General features: G+C 38.8%; 1 protein-coding gene across 5 annotated transcripts in view; it reads left to right on the plus strand.

The window, feature by feature from the left end:
• The window catches only part of ACAP2 (ArfGAP with coiled-coil, ankyrin repeat and PH domains 2), a 175313-nt gene that overhangs the window by 90791 nt on the left and 67404 nt on the right, over nt 1-17118 (plus strand). For all 5 annotated transcript variants that reach the window (XM_061412309.1, XM_061412294.1, XM_061412325.1 and 2 more), the window contains one exon: nt 13372-13430. In XM_061412309.1, the coding sequence (XP_061268293.1) occupies nt 13372-13430 (59 nt within the window). The remainder of the gene's footprint in view (nt 1-13371; nt 13431-17118) is intronic.

A 17118-nucleotide genomic window follows, 5' to 3' on the forward strand; every position in this document is an offset into this window, starting at 1 on the left:
TTCATTTCCAAATATGAAACTGAATCTCAGCTTTTGTGTTGGTAGCCCCCTACCCCCACCCTGGCCAGAATCTGTCACTGTGACTTTATTATACCATCCCAGGTTTTGTGGTGTAGACCTGGAAGAGAAGCCCTGAGATGTACTTGATTCTGCTGCTACTGCCAAGTCAACTTCAGTCGTGTCCAACTCTGTGTGACCCCATAGACGGCAGCCCACCAGATTCTCCAGGCAAGAATACTGGAGTGGGTTGCCATTGCCTTCTCCAATGCAGGAAAGTGAAAGGTGAAAGTGAAGTCGCTCAGTCGTGCCTGACTCTTAGCAACCCCATGGACTGCAGCCCACCAGGCTCCTCTGTCCATGGGATTTTCCAGGCAAGAGTATTGGAGTGGGGTGCCATTGCCTTCTCCGAGGATGATTGTCTTCTCCGAGGATGATTCTGAGGATGAAACAAATTTTGTTTTTGGTTTAAAGTCCAGATAAAAGTTTTTGGTGGTTGCTGAGTACTGTGGTTAAGATCTGGATCAGAACCCCCAACTAGTCAGGATAGTAGAACTGTACACAAGGAAAACGGGGAAATGAGGTAAAGGGCGAAATTTTAGGGAAGAATCTTGTACACTTCCTCGTCACCTAATTCCCAGGGACATTGACAAGGCAAAGTCTTAAAGCTTTTTGCTGTTAGCACATGAAAAGAAATGCTGTGAAGTCTAACTTAGTGGGGTATAGATTAGTGCCCAATTGGGGCAGCTCTTTGTGACATTTTGTGGGGGGTGGACAGTTAGCTGTTAGATAGCTGAAAAGCTTAAAATTGGTAAGTAGAAAGCAAGAGTTTTACTTAATTGACCTTGCATTGCAACATATTTTTCATTCTAATGGAGATGTTAAATATGTTGGCAAGATTGTTGACATTTGCCTGAAATACTTCTCATTCTATCCAAATGTATATAAACTAGCTAAATGCTATATTTTGGAGAATTTAGATAGTTAATGTTTTGTTATTTTAAAGCAACAGTAATAATAGATTCTATTTCTTTCTGTGAAATATATATATATATATATATATTTTAAACTGGGGAGTAATTGACATAAACTGTGTATTAAAGTGTACAATTTGATAAATGTTGACATATGTATTACTGCCATAAAATTATCACCTCATTTAATTTAATGAACATAACAGTTACACCTCAAAAATCTTCTTGTGCCATTTTATAGTTCCTCTTTTTCAATTTGCCATGTCCTTATTCCTTGTCAGTCACTGCTGGCTGTCATTATTGATCAGTTTGCATTTTCCAGACTAATATGTAAATGGAATTTTTTTTGGTCTGATTTCTTTCTGTGTAATTAGTTTGAGACTCAATCATGGTCTGCGTGTCTATTCCTTTTTTTTTTTTTTAATTGCTTAATAATGTTGCATTGTGTAGAAGTATCACAGTTTCTTTATCCATTCACTTGTTGATGGATATGTTAGTTATCTATTGCTATATAACAGATTACCTCCCAAATATAGTGGCTTAAAACAACAAACATTATCTCATTGTTACTGGGCCTGGTACTTAGAGATTTAGCTGGGTGGCTTTATTTCAGAGTCTTTAATGAAATCTTTGCTAAAACTTTCCCAGTGACTCAGCAGTAAAGAATGAACCTGCAGTGCAGGAGCCACAGGAGACGTGGGTTTGATTGCTGGGTCAGGAAGATACCCTGGAGTAGTAAATGGCAACCTTTCTAGTATTCTTGCCTGGAAAATTCCATGGACAGAGAAGACTTTGGGCTTCAGTCCACGGGCTCGCAAAACAGTTGGACACAACTTAGCAAGTAAACAACTGTCATTTGAAGGCTTCACCACAGGGGCTAGAAGATCCAATTCTAAGATAAAAATAGTGAAAGTATTAGTTGCTCATTTGTGTCTGGTTCTTTATGATGCCATGAACTGTAGCCCATCAGGCTCCTCTGTCCATGGGGTTCCCCAGGCAAGAATACTGGAGTGGGTAGCCATTCTCTTTTCCAAGGGATCTTCCTGATCCAGGGATTGAACTCAGGTCTCATGTATTTGGGGCTTCCCAGGTGGTGCTAGTGGTAAAGAACCCGCCTGCCAATGCAGGAGACATAGGAGATGCAGGTTCAATCCCTGGGTTGGGAAGATCCCCCTGGAGGAGAGCATGGCAACCCACTCCAGTATTCTTGCCTGGAGAATCCCGTGGACAGAGGAGCCTGGTGGGCTACAGTTCATAGTGTTGCACAGAGTCAGACACGACTGAAGCAACTTAGCACACATGCCATATGAGCAGTGTGTGTGAGTTCTAGTTGTTCCACGTGATTGCCAATACTTGGTATGGGTAGTCTTTTTAATTGTCTTATGGCTTTAATTTGTGTTTCTTTAATAACCAGTGATCTGAAAAATCTTTTCATGTGTTTATTTGCCACCCATGTGTTCTCTTTGGTAAAATACCAGATCTTTAGCTCATTAAAAAAAATTGAGTTATCTTCTTATTGCTTAGTTATAAGAGTTCTTTCTGCATTCCATGTATGTCTATTGTCAGATAAATGTCTTGAAGATACATATTTTCTCTCAGATTTTGGCTTATCTTTTTTATTTTTGTAGCTATAGCTTTTGAAGAACAATAGTTTTTAATTTTGATGAAGTTAATTTATTGATTTTTTTTCTTTTATAATTTTCTTTGTTGTGTACTATTAAATGTTTTCCTAACCAAAGTTTACTAAGATTTACTCTGTGTTTAGTTTAGATTTGTGATCCATCATGAGGTAATTTTTATACATGTTGCATGGTAAGAGTTAAGGTTCATTTTTGATCATAAGGCTGTCCAGTTTTTGTTCTAGCATCATTTCCTCAAAAAATTATCTTTTCCTTATTGGCGTCTTTTGTTAAAAACAGAAGCTGACCCATTTGTATGGATCATTTCTGGACTCTTTTGTTTTATTGATCTTACTTTTGCCTATTTTTAATACTGCAAATGCCTTGATTACTGTAGGTTTCAATAATGAGTCTTAAAATCAGATAGGATAAGTATTCCAACTTGGTTCAATTTCTTTTCAAAATTAGTTTGGCTATTGTTCAGTTCAGTTCAGTCGCTCAGTCGTGTCTGACTCTTTGCGACCCCATGAATTGCAGCATGCCAGGCCTCCCTGTCCATCACCAACTCCTGGAGTTCACTCAAACTCCCGTCCATTGAGTCAGTGATGCCATCCAGCCATCTCATCCTCTGTCGTCCCCTTCTCCTCCTGCCCCAAATCCCTCCCAGCATCAGAGTCTTTTCCAATGAGTCAACTCTTCGCATGAGGTGGCTGAAGTACTGGAGTTTCAGCTTTAGCATCAGTCCTTCCAGTGAACACCCAGGACTGATCTCCTTTAGGATGGACTGATTGGATCTCCTTGCAGTCCAAGGGACTCTCAAGAGTCTTCTCCAATACCACAGTTCAGAAGCATCAATTCTTTGGTGCTCAGCTTTCTTCATAGTCCAACTCTCACATTCATACATGACTACTGGAAAAACCATAGCCTTGGCTATTGTAGGTCCTTTATATTTCGATATACACTTTTTAAATAAAGAAAAAAAATTGTTTTTGGCCACATCACATGACACACATGATCTTAGTTCCCCAACCAGGGATTGAACCCATCTCCTACAATGGAATCATGAAGCACAAGGAAAATCCCATTTCCATATATATTTTAGAGTCAAGTATTAAACTTCTGTAAAATGCCTTACTGGGATTTGGAGTGAGATTTCATCGAATCTAGAGATTAACTTGGTGAGAATTGTCATCTAACTAATAATGAATTTTCTAATCCATGAACACAGTGTATTACTCCATTTATTTAGGTTTTATTTCATTTCTCTTGACAGCGTTAAGTCATGCATACCTTTTGTCAAGTTTGTCCCTAAGCATTTCCTATTTTTTGGTGCTATTGTAGGTGATATTTTTGGAAAGTTCAATTTGCAGTTGGTCATTGCTGATGTACAGAAATAGCACTGTTTCTTGTACATTGACTTTATTTCTACAACTTTGTTAAAGTCACTTATTAGTTTTAGTAGTGTTTTCTGTAGTTTCTCTTTAGTTAAGTTTGTTCGTTAGTTTTGTTTTTTAGATTCCATGTATAAATGAAATCATATATTTTTCTTTCTCTGTCTGACTTATTTTACATAGCATAATACCCTCTAGGTCCATGCATTTTGTAGCAAATGGCAAATATTGGGAGTCCTAGACATGACAGTCAGACAGGAAAAATAAATGGAATCCATACTGGAAAGGAAGGTGTTAAACTGTCAATGTTTGCAGATGCCATATGATACTGTGTATAGAAAATCCTAAAGGTGCCACCAGAAACTACTGGAACTTGTCAATGAATTCAGTAAAGTTGCAGGATACAAAATTAATATGCAGAAATCTGTTGTGTTTCTGTGTACTAACATTGAACTAATCCCATTTACAATTGAATCAAAAAGAATAAAATATGTGGGAATAAATCTAAGGAAGTAAAAGACTTCTACTTGGAAAACTATCAATGATAATTTTGACAGTGATCAAAAAATCACTGATCAAATAAAAGTGACATAAACAGGCTCATGGATTGGAAGAATTAATATATTAAAAATAACCACACTACCAGAGGCAGTCTAGAGATACAGTATAATCCTTATCAAGATCCCAAAGACATTTTTCACAGAATTAGAAAAAAAAATTCTAAAATTTGTATCAAGTGCAAAAGACCCCAAATAACCAAAACAATCTGAAGAAGAAAGCTAGAGGTGTCACACACCTACATTTCAAACTATACTACAAAGCTACAGTAATCAAAACAGTATGTCAACGACACGAAAACAGGCACATAGATCAAGGGATCAGAGTTGAGAGTCCAGAAATGAACCCACATTTATACGGGCAATTACTCTGGCAGAGGAGGCAAGAATACACAATGGGGAGAAGACAGCCTTTTTAATGGATGGTGTTAGGAAAACTGGGCAGCTGTATACAAAAGAATCAACTGATTGTATTCTCACATAATATACAAAAATAAAGTAAAAAATGGATTGAATATTTAAATGTAAGACCTGAAACCATAAAACTTATAGAAGAAAATACAGGCAGTATGCTCTTTGACATCTGTCTTAGCAGTATTTCTTTTTGGCTGTCTCTGCAGACAAGGGAAATAAAAGCAAAAATAAACTAATAGGACTACATCAAACTAGTGTTAGTTGCTCAGTTGTGTTTGACTCTTTGGAATCCCATGGGCTTCCAGGGTCCTCTGTTCATGAAATTTTCCAGGCAAGAATATTGGATTGTGTTGCCATGCCCTTCTCAAGGGGATCTTCCCAACCCAGGGGTCAAACCCAGGTCCCCTGCACTGCAGGCAGATTCTTTACCATCTGAGCCACCAGGGAAGCCCAAATTGGACTAAAAAAGCTTTTATATAGTAAAAGAAACCATTGACAAAATGAGAAAGCACCGTGGTGAATGAGAGAAGATATTTGCAAATGTTATATGCAACAAGGGATTGATACCCCCAATATTCAAGGAACTCCTATACCTCAACATAAAAAAACCCCCAAAACCATACCCCAATTTAAAAAAAAAAAAAAAAAGGTCAGAAGACCTAAATAGACACTTTTCCAGAGAAGAGATGCAAATGACCACCGGGCACATGATAAGATGCTCACCACCGCTAAGGTATCAGGGAAATGCAAATCAAAACCACAGTGAGATATCACATCACACTTGTCAGAATGGCTTTTATCAGAAAGATAACTAAGTAACAAGCTTTTGTGAGGATGTAGAGATGAGTGAATCCTTGTGTGCTATTGATGGGAATATGAATTGGTATAGCCACTGTGGAAAACAGTAAGGAAATTTCTAAAAAAACTAACAGTGGAACTACAGTATGGTCCACCAGGTTCATTCTTGGGTATTTAATCAAAGAAAACAAAAATACTAATTAGAAAAAATATAAGCAACCCCTATGATCATTGCAGTTGTATTCACAGTAAGCAAGATATGGAAGCAATCTAAGTGCCTGTCAACAGGTGAATGGATAAAGAAGATGTGGTATATCTACTATGTGTATAGTGTATATACAGGAATATTACCCAGCCATAAATAAGAATGAAACCTTGTCATTTGTGACAATATGGGTGGACCTAGTGGGTATTAAAGTTATTTTCAAATTCAGTTGTAACAAAATCGATTCCTTGTGGTGTACAGTTTTATGAGTTTTAACAAATGCATACAGTCGGGTCTCCATACCTCTATCAAGATACAATTTCATTAATTCTGCTGCTGCTGCTGCTAAGTTGCTTCAGTCGTGTCTGACTATGTGACCCCATAGATGGCAGCCCACCAGGCTCCTCTGTCCCTGGGATTCTCCAGGCAAGAATACTGAAGTGGGTTGCCATTTCTTTCTTCAATGCATGCATGCATGCTAAGTCACTGCACTCATGTCTGAATCTGTGTGATGCTAAGGACAGCAGCCCACCAGGCTCCTCTGTCCACAGGATTCTCTAGGCAAGAATACTGGAGTGGGTTGCCATTTCCTTCTCCATTCATTAATTCTAGAAATACTCTTATTAACCATTGTTAGTCAACCTTCCCTCCCTTCCCCACCATTGGAAACTGTTATAGTTCTGCCTTTTCTGAAATATCATATAAATGGATTCATTTAGCTTGTAGCTTTTTGAATATGACTTATTTTACTTATCAAAATGCATTGAGATTCATCTATGTGATTGCAGTTATTAACAATTCTTTCTTTTTCTTGATGATATAGATATTGTATAGATATACCATAGTTTGTTTCTCCAAGGAAATTTGGGTTGTGCCCAATTTTTGGCAATTAAGAATGAAACTGCTATAAATATTTGCATACAGATTTTGTTATGGACCTAAGTTTAAGGTGGATGAAGAAGGGGATGACAGAGGATAAGATGGTTGGATGGCATCACTGACTCAATGGACATGAGTTTGAGTAAGCTCTGGGAGATGGTGATAGACAGGAAAGCCTGGCGTGCTGCAGTCCATGGGGTCGCAAAGAGTCAGACGCAACTGAGCGACTGACCTGAACTGAACTGAATAAATGATATCATATATGTCTTTCTCTGACTTAGTATACTAATTTCTAAGGGCATTCAAGTTGCAGCTAATGACATTATTTCATTCTTTTTATGTCTGAGAATTTTTATCCATCCATCTGTTGATGAACATTTAGGTTGCTTCCATGTCTTCACTATTGTAGATAGTGTTACTGTGAATATTGGGATGCATATCTTTTCAAATTAGAGTTTTTTTCTGGAAATATGCCCAGGAGTGGGATTGCTGGATCATATGGCAGCTCTATTTTTAGTTTTTTAAGGACTCTCCATGCTTTTCTCCATAGTGACTATACTAATTTATTTTTCTGCCAACAATGTCAGGAGGTTTCCCTTTTTTCCACACCTTCTCCAGCATTTATTATTTGTATACTTTTTAATGATGGCCATTCTGACTGATGTGAGGTGAGATCTCACTGTAGTTTTGATTTGCATTTCTCCAGGAATTATCAGTGCCGAGCCTCTTTTCAGGTACCTGTTGGCTATCTGTATGTTTTCTTTGAAAAGATGTCTGTTTAGGTCTTCTACCCATTTTTTGCTTGGGTTGTTTTTTGGTCATTACTGAGTTGTGTCAGATGTTTGTATATTTTGGAAATTAAGCCCTTGTAGGGCACATCGTTTGCAAATTTTTTTCTCCCAATCTGTAGGTTTTTTCATTTTGTTCATGATTTCTTTGCTGTTCAAAAGCTTATGAATTTGATTAGGTCTCATTTGTTTATTTTTACTTTTATTTCTAGTACCTTGGGAAACTGACCTAAGAAAACAGTTGAGTTTCATTAGTTTTTGTCTTTCAAAGAATTTACCCATCTCATCTATTGAATTCATCAGCATAAAGTTGTCCACAAATCCCCTGATTATCCTTTCTGAATACCCATAGGGTCTGTGGTGAAGTCTTTTCTCTGCTTATTGTAGGACATTGTGTCTTCTATTTTTCTGATCACTTTGGCTGTTGTTGTTTTTGCTTAGTCATTAAGTCATGTCCAACTCTTTGCGACGCCATGGACTGTTGCACTCCTGACTTCCCTGTCCTTCACTGTCTCCCAGTTCAGTTCTGTATAGTTCAGTCACTCGGTTGTGTCTGACTCTTTGCGACCCCGTGGACTGCAACATGACAGGCCTCCTTGTCCATCACCAACTCCCACAGTTTACTCAAACTCATATCCATTGAGTCGGTGATGCCATCCAACCATCTCATCTTCTGTCATCCACTTCTCCTCCCGCCTTCAGTATTTCCCAGCATTAGGGTCTTTTCAAATCAGTCAGTTCTTCACATCAGGTGGCCAAAGTATTGGAGTTTCAGCTTCAGCATCAGTCCTTCCAATGAATATTCAGGACTGATTTCCTTTAGGATAGACTGGTTGGATCTCCTTGCTGTGTGAGGGACTCTCAAGAGTCTTCTCCAATACCACAGTTCAAAAGCATCAATGCTTCAGTGCTCAGCTTTCTTTATAGTCCAACTCTCACATCCATACATGACTACTGGAAAAACCATAGCCTTTGTTGGCAAACTAATGTCTCAGCTTTTTAATATGTTGTCTAGGGTGGTCATAACTTTTCTTCCAAGGAGTAAGCGTCTTTTAATTTCATGGTTGCAGTCACCATCTGCAGTGATTTTGGAGCCCCCAGAAATAAGGTCTGTCACTGTTGCCACTGTTTCCCCTCTATTTGCCATGAAGTGATGGGACTGGATGCCATGATCTTAGTTTTCTGAATGTTGAGTTTTAAGCAAACTTTTTCACTCCTCTTTCACTTTCATCAAGAGGCTTTTTAGTTGTTCACGTTCTGCCATAAGGGTAGTGTCATCTGCATATCTGAGATTATTGATATTTCTCCTGGCAACCTTGATTCCAGCTTGTGTTTCATCCAGCCCAGTGTTTCTCATGATGTACTCTGCATGTAAGTTAAATTAGCAGGGTGACAATATACAGCCTTGACGTACTCCTTTTCCTATTTGGAACCAGTCTGTTGTTCCATGGCCAGTTCTGACTGTTGCTTCCTGGCCTGCATATAGATTTCTCAGGAGGCAGGTCAGGTGGCCTGGTCTTCCCATCTCTTTCAGAATTTTCCACAGTTCTTTGGAATCCACACAGTCTAAGGTTTTGGCATAGTGAATAAAGCAGAAATAGATGTTTTTCTGGAACTCTGTTGCTTTTTTGATGATCCAGCGGATGTTGGCAATTTGATCTCTGGTTCCTCTGCCTTCTCTAAATCCAGCTTGAACATCTGGAAGTTCATGGTTCACCTACTGTTGAAGCCTGGCTTGGAGAATTTTGAGCATTACTTTGCTAGCGTGTGAGATGAGTGCAATTGTGTGGTAGTTTGAACATTTTTGGCATGCCTTTCTTTGGGATCGGAATGAAAACTGACCTTTTTCAGTCTTGTGGCCACTGCTGAGGTTTCCAAATTTGCTGGCAGATTGAGTGTAGCAACTTTCACAGCTTCATCTTTTAGGATTTGAAATAGCTCAACTGGAATCCCATCTCCTCCACTAGCTTTGTTCGTAGTGATGTTTCCTAAGGCCCACTTGACTTCACATTCCAGGATGTCTGGCTCTAGGTGAGTGATCATACCATCGTGGTTATCTGGGTCATGAAGATTTTTTTGGTATCATTCTTCTGTGTATTCTTGCCACCTCTTCTTAGTATTTCCTGCTTCTGTTAGTTCCATACCATTTCTGTCCTTTATTGTGCCCATCGTTGCATGAAATGTTCTCTTGTTTTCTCTAATTTTCTTGAAGAGATCTCTAGTCTTTCCCATTCCACTGTTTTCCTCTATTTCTTTGCACTGATTACTGAGGAAGACTTTCTTATCTCTCTTTGCTGTTCTTTGGAACTCTGCATTCAAATGGGTATATCTTTCTTTTTCTCCTTTGCCTTTCACATCTTTTCTATTCTCAGTTATTTCTAACACCTCCTCGGACAACCATTTGGCCCTTTTGCATTTCTTTTTCTTGGGGATGATCTTGATCACTGCCTCCTGTACAATGTCAGGAACCTCCGTCGGTAGTTCATCAGGCACTCTATCAGATCTAATCCCTTGAATCTATTTGTCAATTCCACTATATAATCGTAAGGGATTTGATTTAGGTCATACCTGAATCGTCTAGTGGTTTCCCCTACTTTCTTCAATTTCAGTCTGAGTTTGGCAGTAAGGAGTTCATGGTCTGAGCCACAGTGAGCCCCTGGTCTTGTTTTTGTTGACTGTATAGAGCTTCTCCACCTTTGGCTGCAAAGAATATAATCAGTCTGATTGCAGTATTGACCATCTGGTGATGTCCATGTGTAGAGTCTTCTCTTGTGTTGTTGGAAGAGGGTGTTCGCATTCTCCTGACAACACTCTTTTAGTTAGCCTTTGACCTGCTTTGTTTTGTACTCCAAGGCCAAATTTGCCTGTTACTCCCGGTATCTCTTGACTTCCTACTTTTTGCAGTCCAGTCCCCTATAATGAAAAGGACATCTTTTTGGGGTGTTAGTTCTAGAAGGTCTTGTAGGCCTTCTTAGAACCGTTCAACTTCAGCTTCTTCAGCATTACTGGAAGGGGCACAGACTTAGATTACTGTAATATTGAATGGTTAGTCTTGGAAATGAACAGAGATTCTTCTGTCATTTTTGAGACTGCACCCAAGTATTGTATTTCAGGCTCTTGTTTACTATGAGGGCCACTCCATTTCTTCTAAGGGATTCTTGCCCACAGTAGTAGATATAATGGTCATCTATGTTAAATTCAACCATTCCAATCCAGTTTAGTAGGCTGATTCCTAAAATGCTGATGTTTACTCTTGCCATCTCCTGTTTGGCCACTTCCAGTTTGCCTTGATTCATGGACCTAAAATTCCAGGTTCCTATGCAGTATTGCTCTTTACAGCATCAGACTTAACTTCTACCACCAGTCACATCCATAGCTGGGTGTTGTTTTTGCTTTGGCTCCGTCTCTTCATTCTTTCTGGAGTTATTTCTCCACTGATCTCCAGTAGCATATTGGTCACCTACCGACCTGGGGAGTTCATCTTTCAGTGTCCTGTCTTTTTGCCTATTCATACTGTTCATCTGATTCTCAGGGCAAGAATGCTGAAGTGGTCTGCCATTCCACTGGGGTTTCCCTGATAGCTCAGTTGATATCAGTTATATGTGGAATCTAAAATACAGCACAAATGAAATTATCTTTCAGACAGAATGAGACTTAAAAAGAGAAGAGACTTATGGTTGCTAACAGGGAACGGAGGTGGGAGATGGAAGAATTGGGAATATGGAATTAGCAGATGCTATTATATATTGAATGAATAAACAACAAGGTACTAATATATAGCACAGGGGCTACATTGAATATTCTGTAATAAACCATACTGGAAAAAATATGAAGAATACATATATATATTCAGTGTATATATATATTTGTATGTATGTATTATATATATGTGTGTTTACAAGCAGAATGGTTCAGTGTGTGTGTGTGTGTGTATACTGAATATATAAATTTCTGCTTGTAAACTAATTTACCAAAAACTAATACAACATTGTAAATCAACTATACTTCAATAAAAGAAATTTTGAAAAGGAGATATCAGAAAACTAAACAGGTTTCCCTCGTGGTCTACTGGTTAGGATTTTCACTGCTGTCACTAGCGTTCAGTCCCTGGTCAGGGAACTGAGATTCCACAAGCTTCATGGCATGACCAAAAAAAGAAAAAATAGAATTGAAGAAACAGAATCTGTATTGAAAAAGCTCCCATATACTGTAAAGTTAAAGCTACATTTACATAAAACCTAGCAATATCAACCCTAGGTATTTGCCCATACAGATTTCTCAATAGGCAGGTCCCAGAGTTTGCTCAAATTGATGTTCATTGAGTCGGTGATGCTATCTAACCATCTCATCTTCTGCTGCCCTCTTCTCCTTTTCCTTTCAATCTTTCCCAGCATCAGGGTCTTTTCTAATGAGTCAGCTCTTCATATCAGGTGGTCAAAGTATTGGAATATCAGCTTCAGTATCAGCCCTTCCAATGAATATTCAGAGTTGATTTCCTTTAGATTAACTGGTTTGATCTCCTTGCAGTCCAGGGGACTCGTAAGAGTCTTCTCCAGCACCATGATTCGAAAGCATCAATTTTTTGATGTTCCGACTTCTTTATGGTCCAACTCTCAAATCCATATGTGACTACTGAAAAAACCATATCTTTGACTGTATGGACCTTTGTTGGCAAAGTGACGTCTCTACTTTTTAATATGCTGACTTAGGCTCGGAGTTTATCTATTTTAGATCTTAAAAAACTAGCTTTAGGTTTCATTAGGTTTTGGCTGTTGATTTCCCGTTTTCTATTTAGTTACCTTCCAATCTGATCTTTATTATGTCATTTCTTCTGCTTAACTTGGGTTTAATACTTTGGGATTAACATTATACAAAACCTTTTTTCCTTTAAAAGTGAATTCGACAGATTTTGAAACCCTGTACTCAACCCAGACTGTGCGTGTGTGTTTGGCATTTAGACAAGGACATAATACTTTGCTTCTAGCCAGATTCCATAAAGATTGAAGTATTTCGATGCTGTTTTTAGTTAGTTGAAGGACATAGGATTTTCTTTTTGTTTTGAATAGTGGTTTTTCTGCCTGTTTATCTGCTGTGTTTCAAATTCTGAATGAAGTATATCTATAAATTATGAAAGTACTTGACATTTCCATGCCAAGCCTTATGAAATTTACCACACGTAGAGTTAAATATATGTGGCATCCGTTAAGTGGTGTAAAATATTTTTGTAAGAAATAAAATTTTATCCTCGTCTTTAATCTTAGCAATCAATTAAGGGCTGTATAATATTTATTTAATTCAGAATGTAAGACATTGAAATCCACACGTCTTCCCAAATGAGAAATGTCTAAGGTATAAGGAAGTTCTAGTGTTTTCATTTCTTATGTTTTAGTATATTAGAATAAGAAATTCCTGTGGTGGATAGAGTAGAATTTGTATTAGTCTTTTAGGTTGTCTTCTAAAGCCTGAGTTAGAATCAAGGCAATAAATTGCTTAGCTGATTGAAAATTGTATTTAAGTATTAATACACATTTGATTTACTCTGTAAATAGTAATTTTATTTTTTAACAGATTAAATTGGCTTGAGAATCAGTTTCTTTTTTAAATATTTATTTCTTATGCAATGTTCAGTAAGAAGTGTAGGCATTATTAGAATTGGAATATTGTTGGAGGGATGTAATATTTATAGAACTACATGAAAATTTTTTTCTTTGTTTACTTTTCTAATTGTTTAATGTTCCTTTTCTTTTAGATCCTATTTGACCAAACCCAGAGATCAATTAAGGCACAACTTCAGAACTTTGTTAAAGAGTAAGTCAATTTCAGTGAAAAGAAAAGCAGCCAAGATTACTTCTGGGAGTTATCATTTGAGAGAACCTAGAATCATACTTTCAGACTTACTAAAAATATGGGAGTTTTTATTTGTTTTTTGCTTTGTGAATTTTATGTTGCATATTTTTCTGAATTACTCTGTAAGAAATCAGGTTTCATGCTTTTCCATGAATAACTTATGGAATTTGTATTCAGGATACATAGTTCAAATTGTTAATAGATAAAACAAATTTTTAATGTAAATAAATAATCTGATGACCTTTAAAAATAAAAGCAGATCCCAAAAGTGGTTGAAATACCATCAGTTATTCTAGTTATCTCCATATAGTATTTTCTTTGTAGAGAAGATAATAGGATTTATGAGAATGAGTTATGAAGGTGCATAATTAATGAAAACAAGCCTTTTGTGTCACAGTCATCACATTTTATGTGTGAAATAAAATGAAACTGGAAATAAAAAAAAAATCTGACCTTTCCAGGTATGGATGTTTGCCTTTTCTACATTAATAATTTCAGTTTTTCTCTTTTAATCCCTGACTGAGAATATGTTATAGTACATATAAGGTTGATTAGGATACAGTATTCAGTTCAGTTGCTCAGTCGTGTCCGACTCTTTGCAACCCCATGACTACAGCACGCCAGGCCTCCCTGTCTATCACCAACTGCCAGAGTCTACCCAAACCCATGTCCATTGAGTTGGTGATGCCATCCAACCATCTCATCCTCTGTCGTCCCCTTCTCCTCCTGCCTTCAATCTTTCCCAGCATCAGGGTCTTTTCCAATGAGTCAGCTCTTCGCATCAGGTGGCCAAAGTATTGGAGTTTCAGCTTCAACATCAGTCCTTCCAATGAATACCTAGGACTGATCTCCGTTAGGATGGACTGATTGGATCTCCTTGCAGTCCAAAGGACTCTAAAGAGTCTTCTCCAACACCACAGTTCAAAAGCATCAAGTCTTTGGTGCTCAGCTTTCTTTATAGTCCAACTCTCACATCCATACATGACCACTGGAAAAACCATAGCCTTGACTTGATGGACCTCTGTTGCCACAGTAATGTCTTTGCATTTTAATATGCTGTCTAGGTTGGTCATAACTAATTCAGGTATTACAAGCTATAAATAGTGGCAGAGCTCATAATGCACTTCTGTCTTAGTAGATTAGAATTTGTTGTACTGGAGGTGATCTCTTGCAGATTGTTTATAAATTATTTCATAAAATATTCAGAATGTCCTTGTATATATACATGAAAATTTATCACTTCCTATAAAGAGTTTAAAGTCTTTGCTAGGCATATTTTATTATTGTTTTTGTTATTTTAAAGTTATTTGTCTTCAAATTATTTTGCCTAATTCCCTGGTAGAAGAAGTAAAAGTAAAGGGATGTTATGTATTTACCTAAGGTCATTAATGAATGGAGGTTTCAAATTTTCAGACTGTTACCCTTTACTGGTACATAATTGTTTTAGAGGGCTTCCCAGGTGGCTCATGCGTGCTCAGTCATGTGTGACTCTTTGTGACCTTATGGACTGTAGCCCACCAGGCTTCTCTGTCCATGGAATTTTCCAGGCAAGAATGCTAGAGTGAGTTGCCTTTTGATTCTCCAGGGGATCTTCCTGACTCAGGGATCGAACCCTTATCTCTTGTGTTTCCTGCATTGGCAGGCAGGTTCTTTATCAGTTGAGCTACCAGGGAAGCCCTCTAAAAGAATTATGTACTAGTAAAGGGTTATAGAGAAGGCAATGGCAACCCACTCCAGTATTCTTGCCTAAAGAATCCTGTGGACAGAGGAGCTTGGTGGGCTGCTGTCCATGGGGTCGCACAGAGTCGGACACGACTGAAGCGACTTAGCAGCAAAGGGTTATAGTATCCATTTCAATAGTCTGAGCTTCCCTGGTGCCTCAGATTGTAAAGAATCTGCCTGCAATGTAGGAGACCTGGGTTTGATCCCTGGGTTGGGAAGGTCCCCTGGAGTAGGAAATAGTAACCCACTCCAGTATTATTACCTGGAAAATCCCATGAACATAGGAACCTGGTGGGCTACAGTCCAGGGGATCACAAAAAGTTGGGCACGACTGAGCAGAAGGTGAAGGGGAACTAAAAAGCCTCTTGATGAGAGTGAAAGAGAAGAGTGAAAAAGTTGGTTTAAAGCTCAACATTCAGAAAATGAAGATCATGGCATCCAGTCCCATCACTGCATGGGAAATAGATGGGGAAACAGTGGAAACAGTGGCAGACTTTATTTTTGGGGGCTCCAAAATCACTGCAGATGGTGACTGCAGCCATGAAATTAAAAGATGCTTGCTCCTTGGAAGAAAAGTTATGACTAACCTAGATAGCATATTGAAAAGCAGAGACATTACTTTGCCAACAAAGGTCCGCCTAGTCAAGGCTATCGTTTTTCCAGTGGTCATGTATGGATGTGAGAGTTGGACTGTGAAGAAAACTGAGCGCTGTAGAATTGATGCTTTTGAACTGTGGTGTTGGAGAAGACTCTTGAGAGTCCCTTGGACTGCAAGGAGATCCAACCAGTCCATTCAAAAGGAGATCAGCCCTGGGTGTTCTTTGGAAGGAATGATGCTAAAGCTGAAACTCCAGTACTTTGGCCACCTCATGCAAAGAGTTGACTCATTGGAAAAGACTCCGATGCTGGGAGCGATTGGGGGCGGGAGGAAAAGGGGACGACGGAGGATGAGATGGCTGAATGGTATCACTGACTCGATGGACGTGGGTTTGAGTGAACTCCGGGAGATGGTGATGGACAGGGATGCCTGGTGTGCTGTGATTCATGGGGTCACAAAGAGTCGGACACGACTGAGTGACTGAACTGAACTGAACTGAGCACACAGTACACACACTTCTTTTAGACAGTATTATATGTGTGTATTTGTTAAATTTATTCCTTCCTTTTGGCCTACTAATTTTCTTCAGTAAGAAATAAATGTTGTTTCTTTAAATGTGGTCTATACCTTTGTAGGAGAAGGCAATGGCAACCCACTCCAGTACTCTTGCCTGGAGAATCCCATGGACAGAGGAGCCTGGTAGGCTGCAGTCCATGGGGTCACTAAGAGTCAGGCACGACTGAGCGACTTCACTTTTCACTTTCATGCATTGGAGAAGGAAATGGCAACCCACTCCAGTGTTCTTGCCTGGAGAATCCCAGGGACAGAGGAGCCTGGTGGGCTACCGTCTATGGGGTCTCACAGAGTCGGACACGACTGAAGCGACTTAGCAGCAGCAGCAGCATACCTTTGTAACGTATACTATTCCCCAGTGGCTCAGGTGGTAAAGAATTTGCCTGCCAATGGAGGAGACTCTGGTTTGATCCCTGGGTTGGAAAGATCCCCTGGAGAAGGCAGCCCACTCCAGTATTCTTGCCTGGAGAATCCCATGGACAGAAGAACATAACAGGCTACAGTCCATGGGGCCTCAGAGGAGTTGGACAGGACTCAGTGACTAAAACAACAATAGGACCACCCATAACAGTAAATCAAGGACTTGTCTTAAGAAAATCCCTTAGATTTCTAGAGCTTATCCCCAAAACACAAAGAACTATAATTTCTGGGAGAGGACCCTTGGAACTTGCATTTTTAAACAAGTTCCCTGTGGTGTATGCTACTGTTTAAAAATCATTTGGTTAGATATTAGTGCATGTCCCAAAATTTGTCTTT

The sequence above is a fragment of the Bos javanicus genome, chromosome 1 (genome assembly GCF_032452875.1).
Source record: "Bos javanicus breed banteng chromosome 1, ARS-OSU_banteng_1.0, whole genome shotgun sequence".
Classification (NCBI taxonomy): Eukaryota; Metazoa; Chordata; class Mammalia; order Artiodactyla; family Bovidae; genus Bos; species Bos javanicus.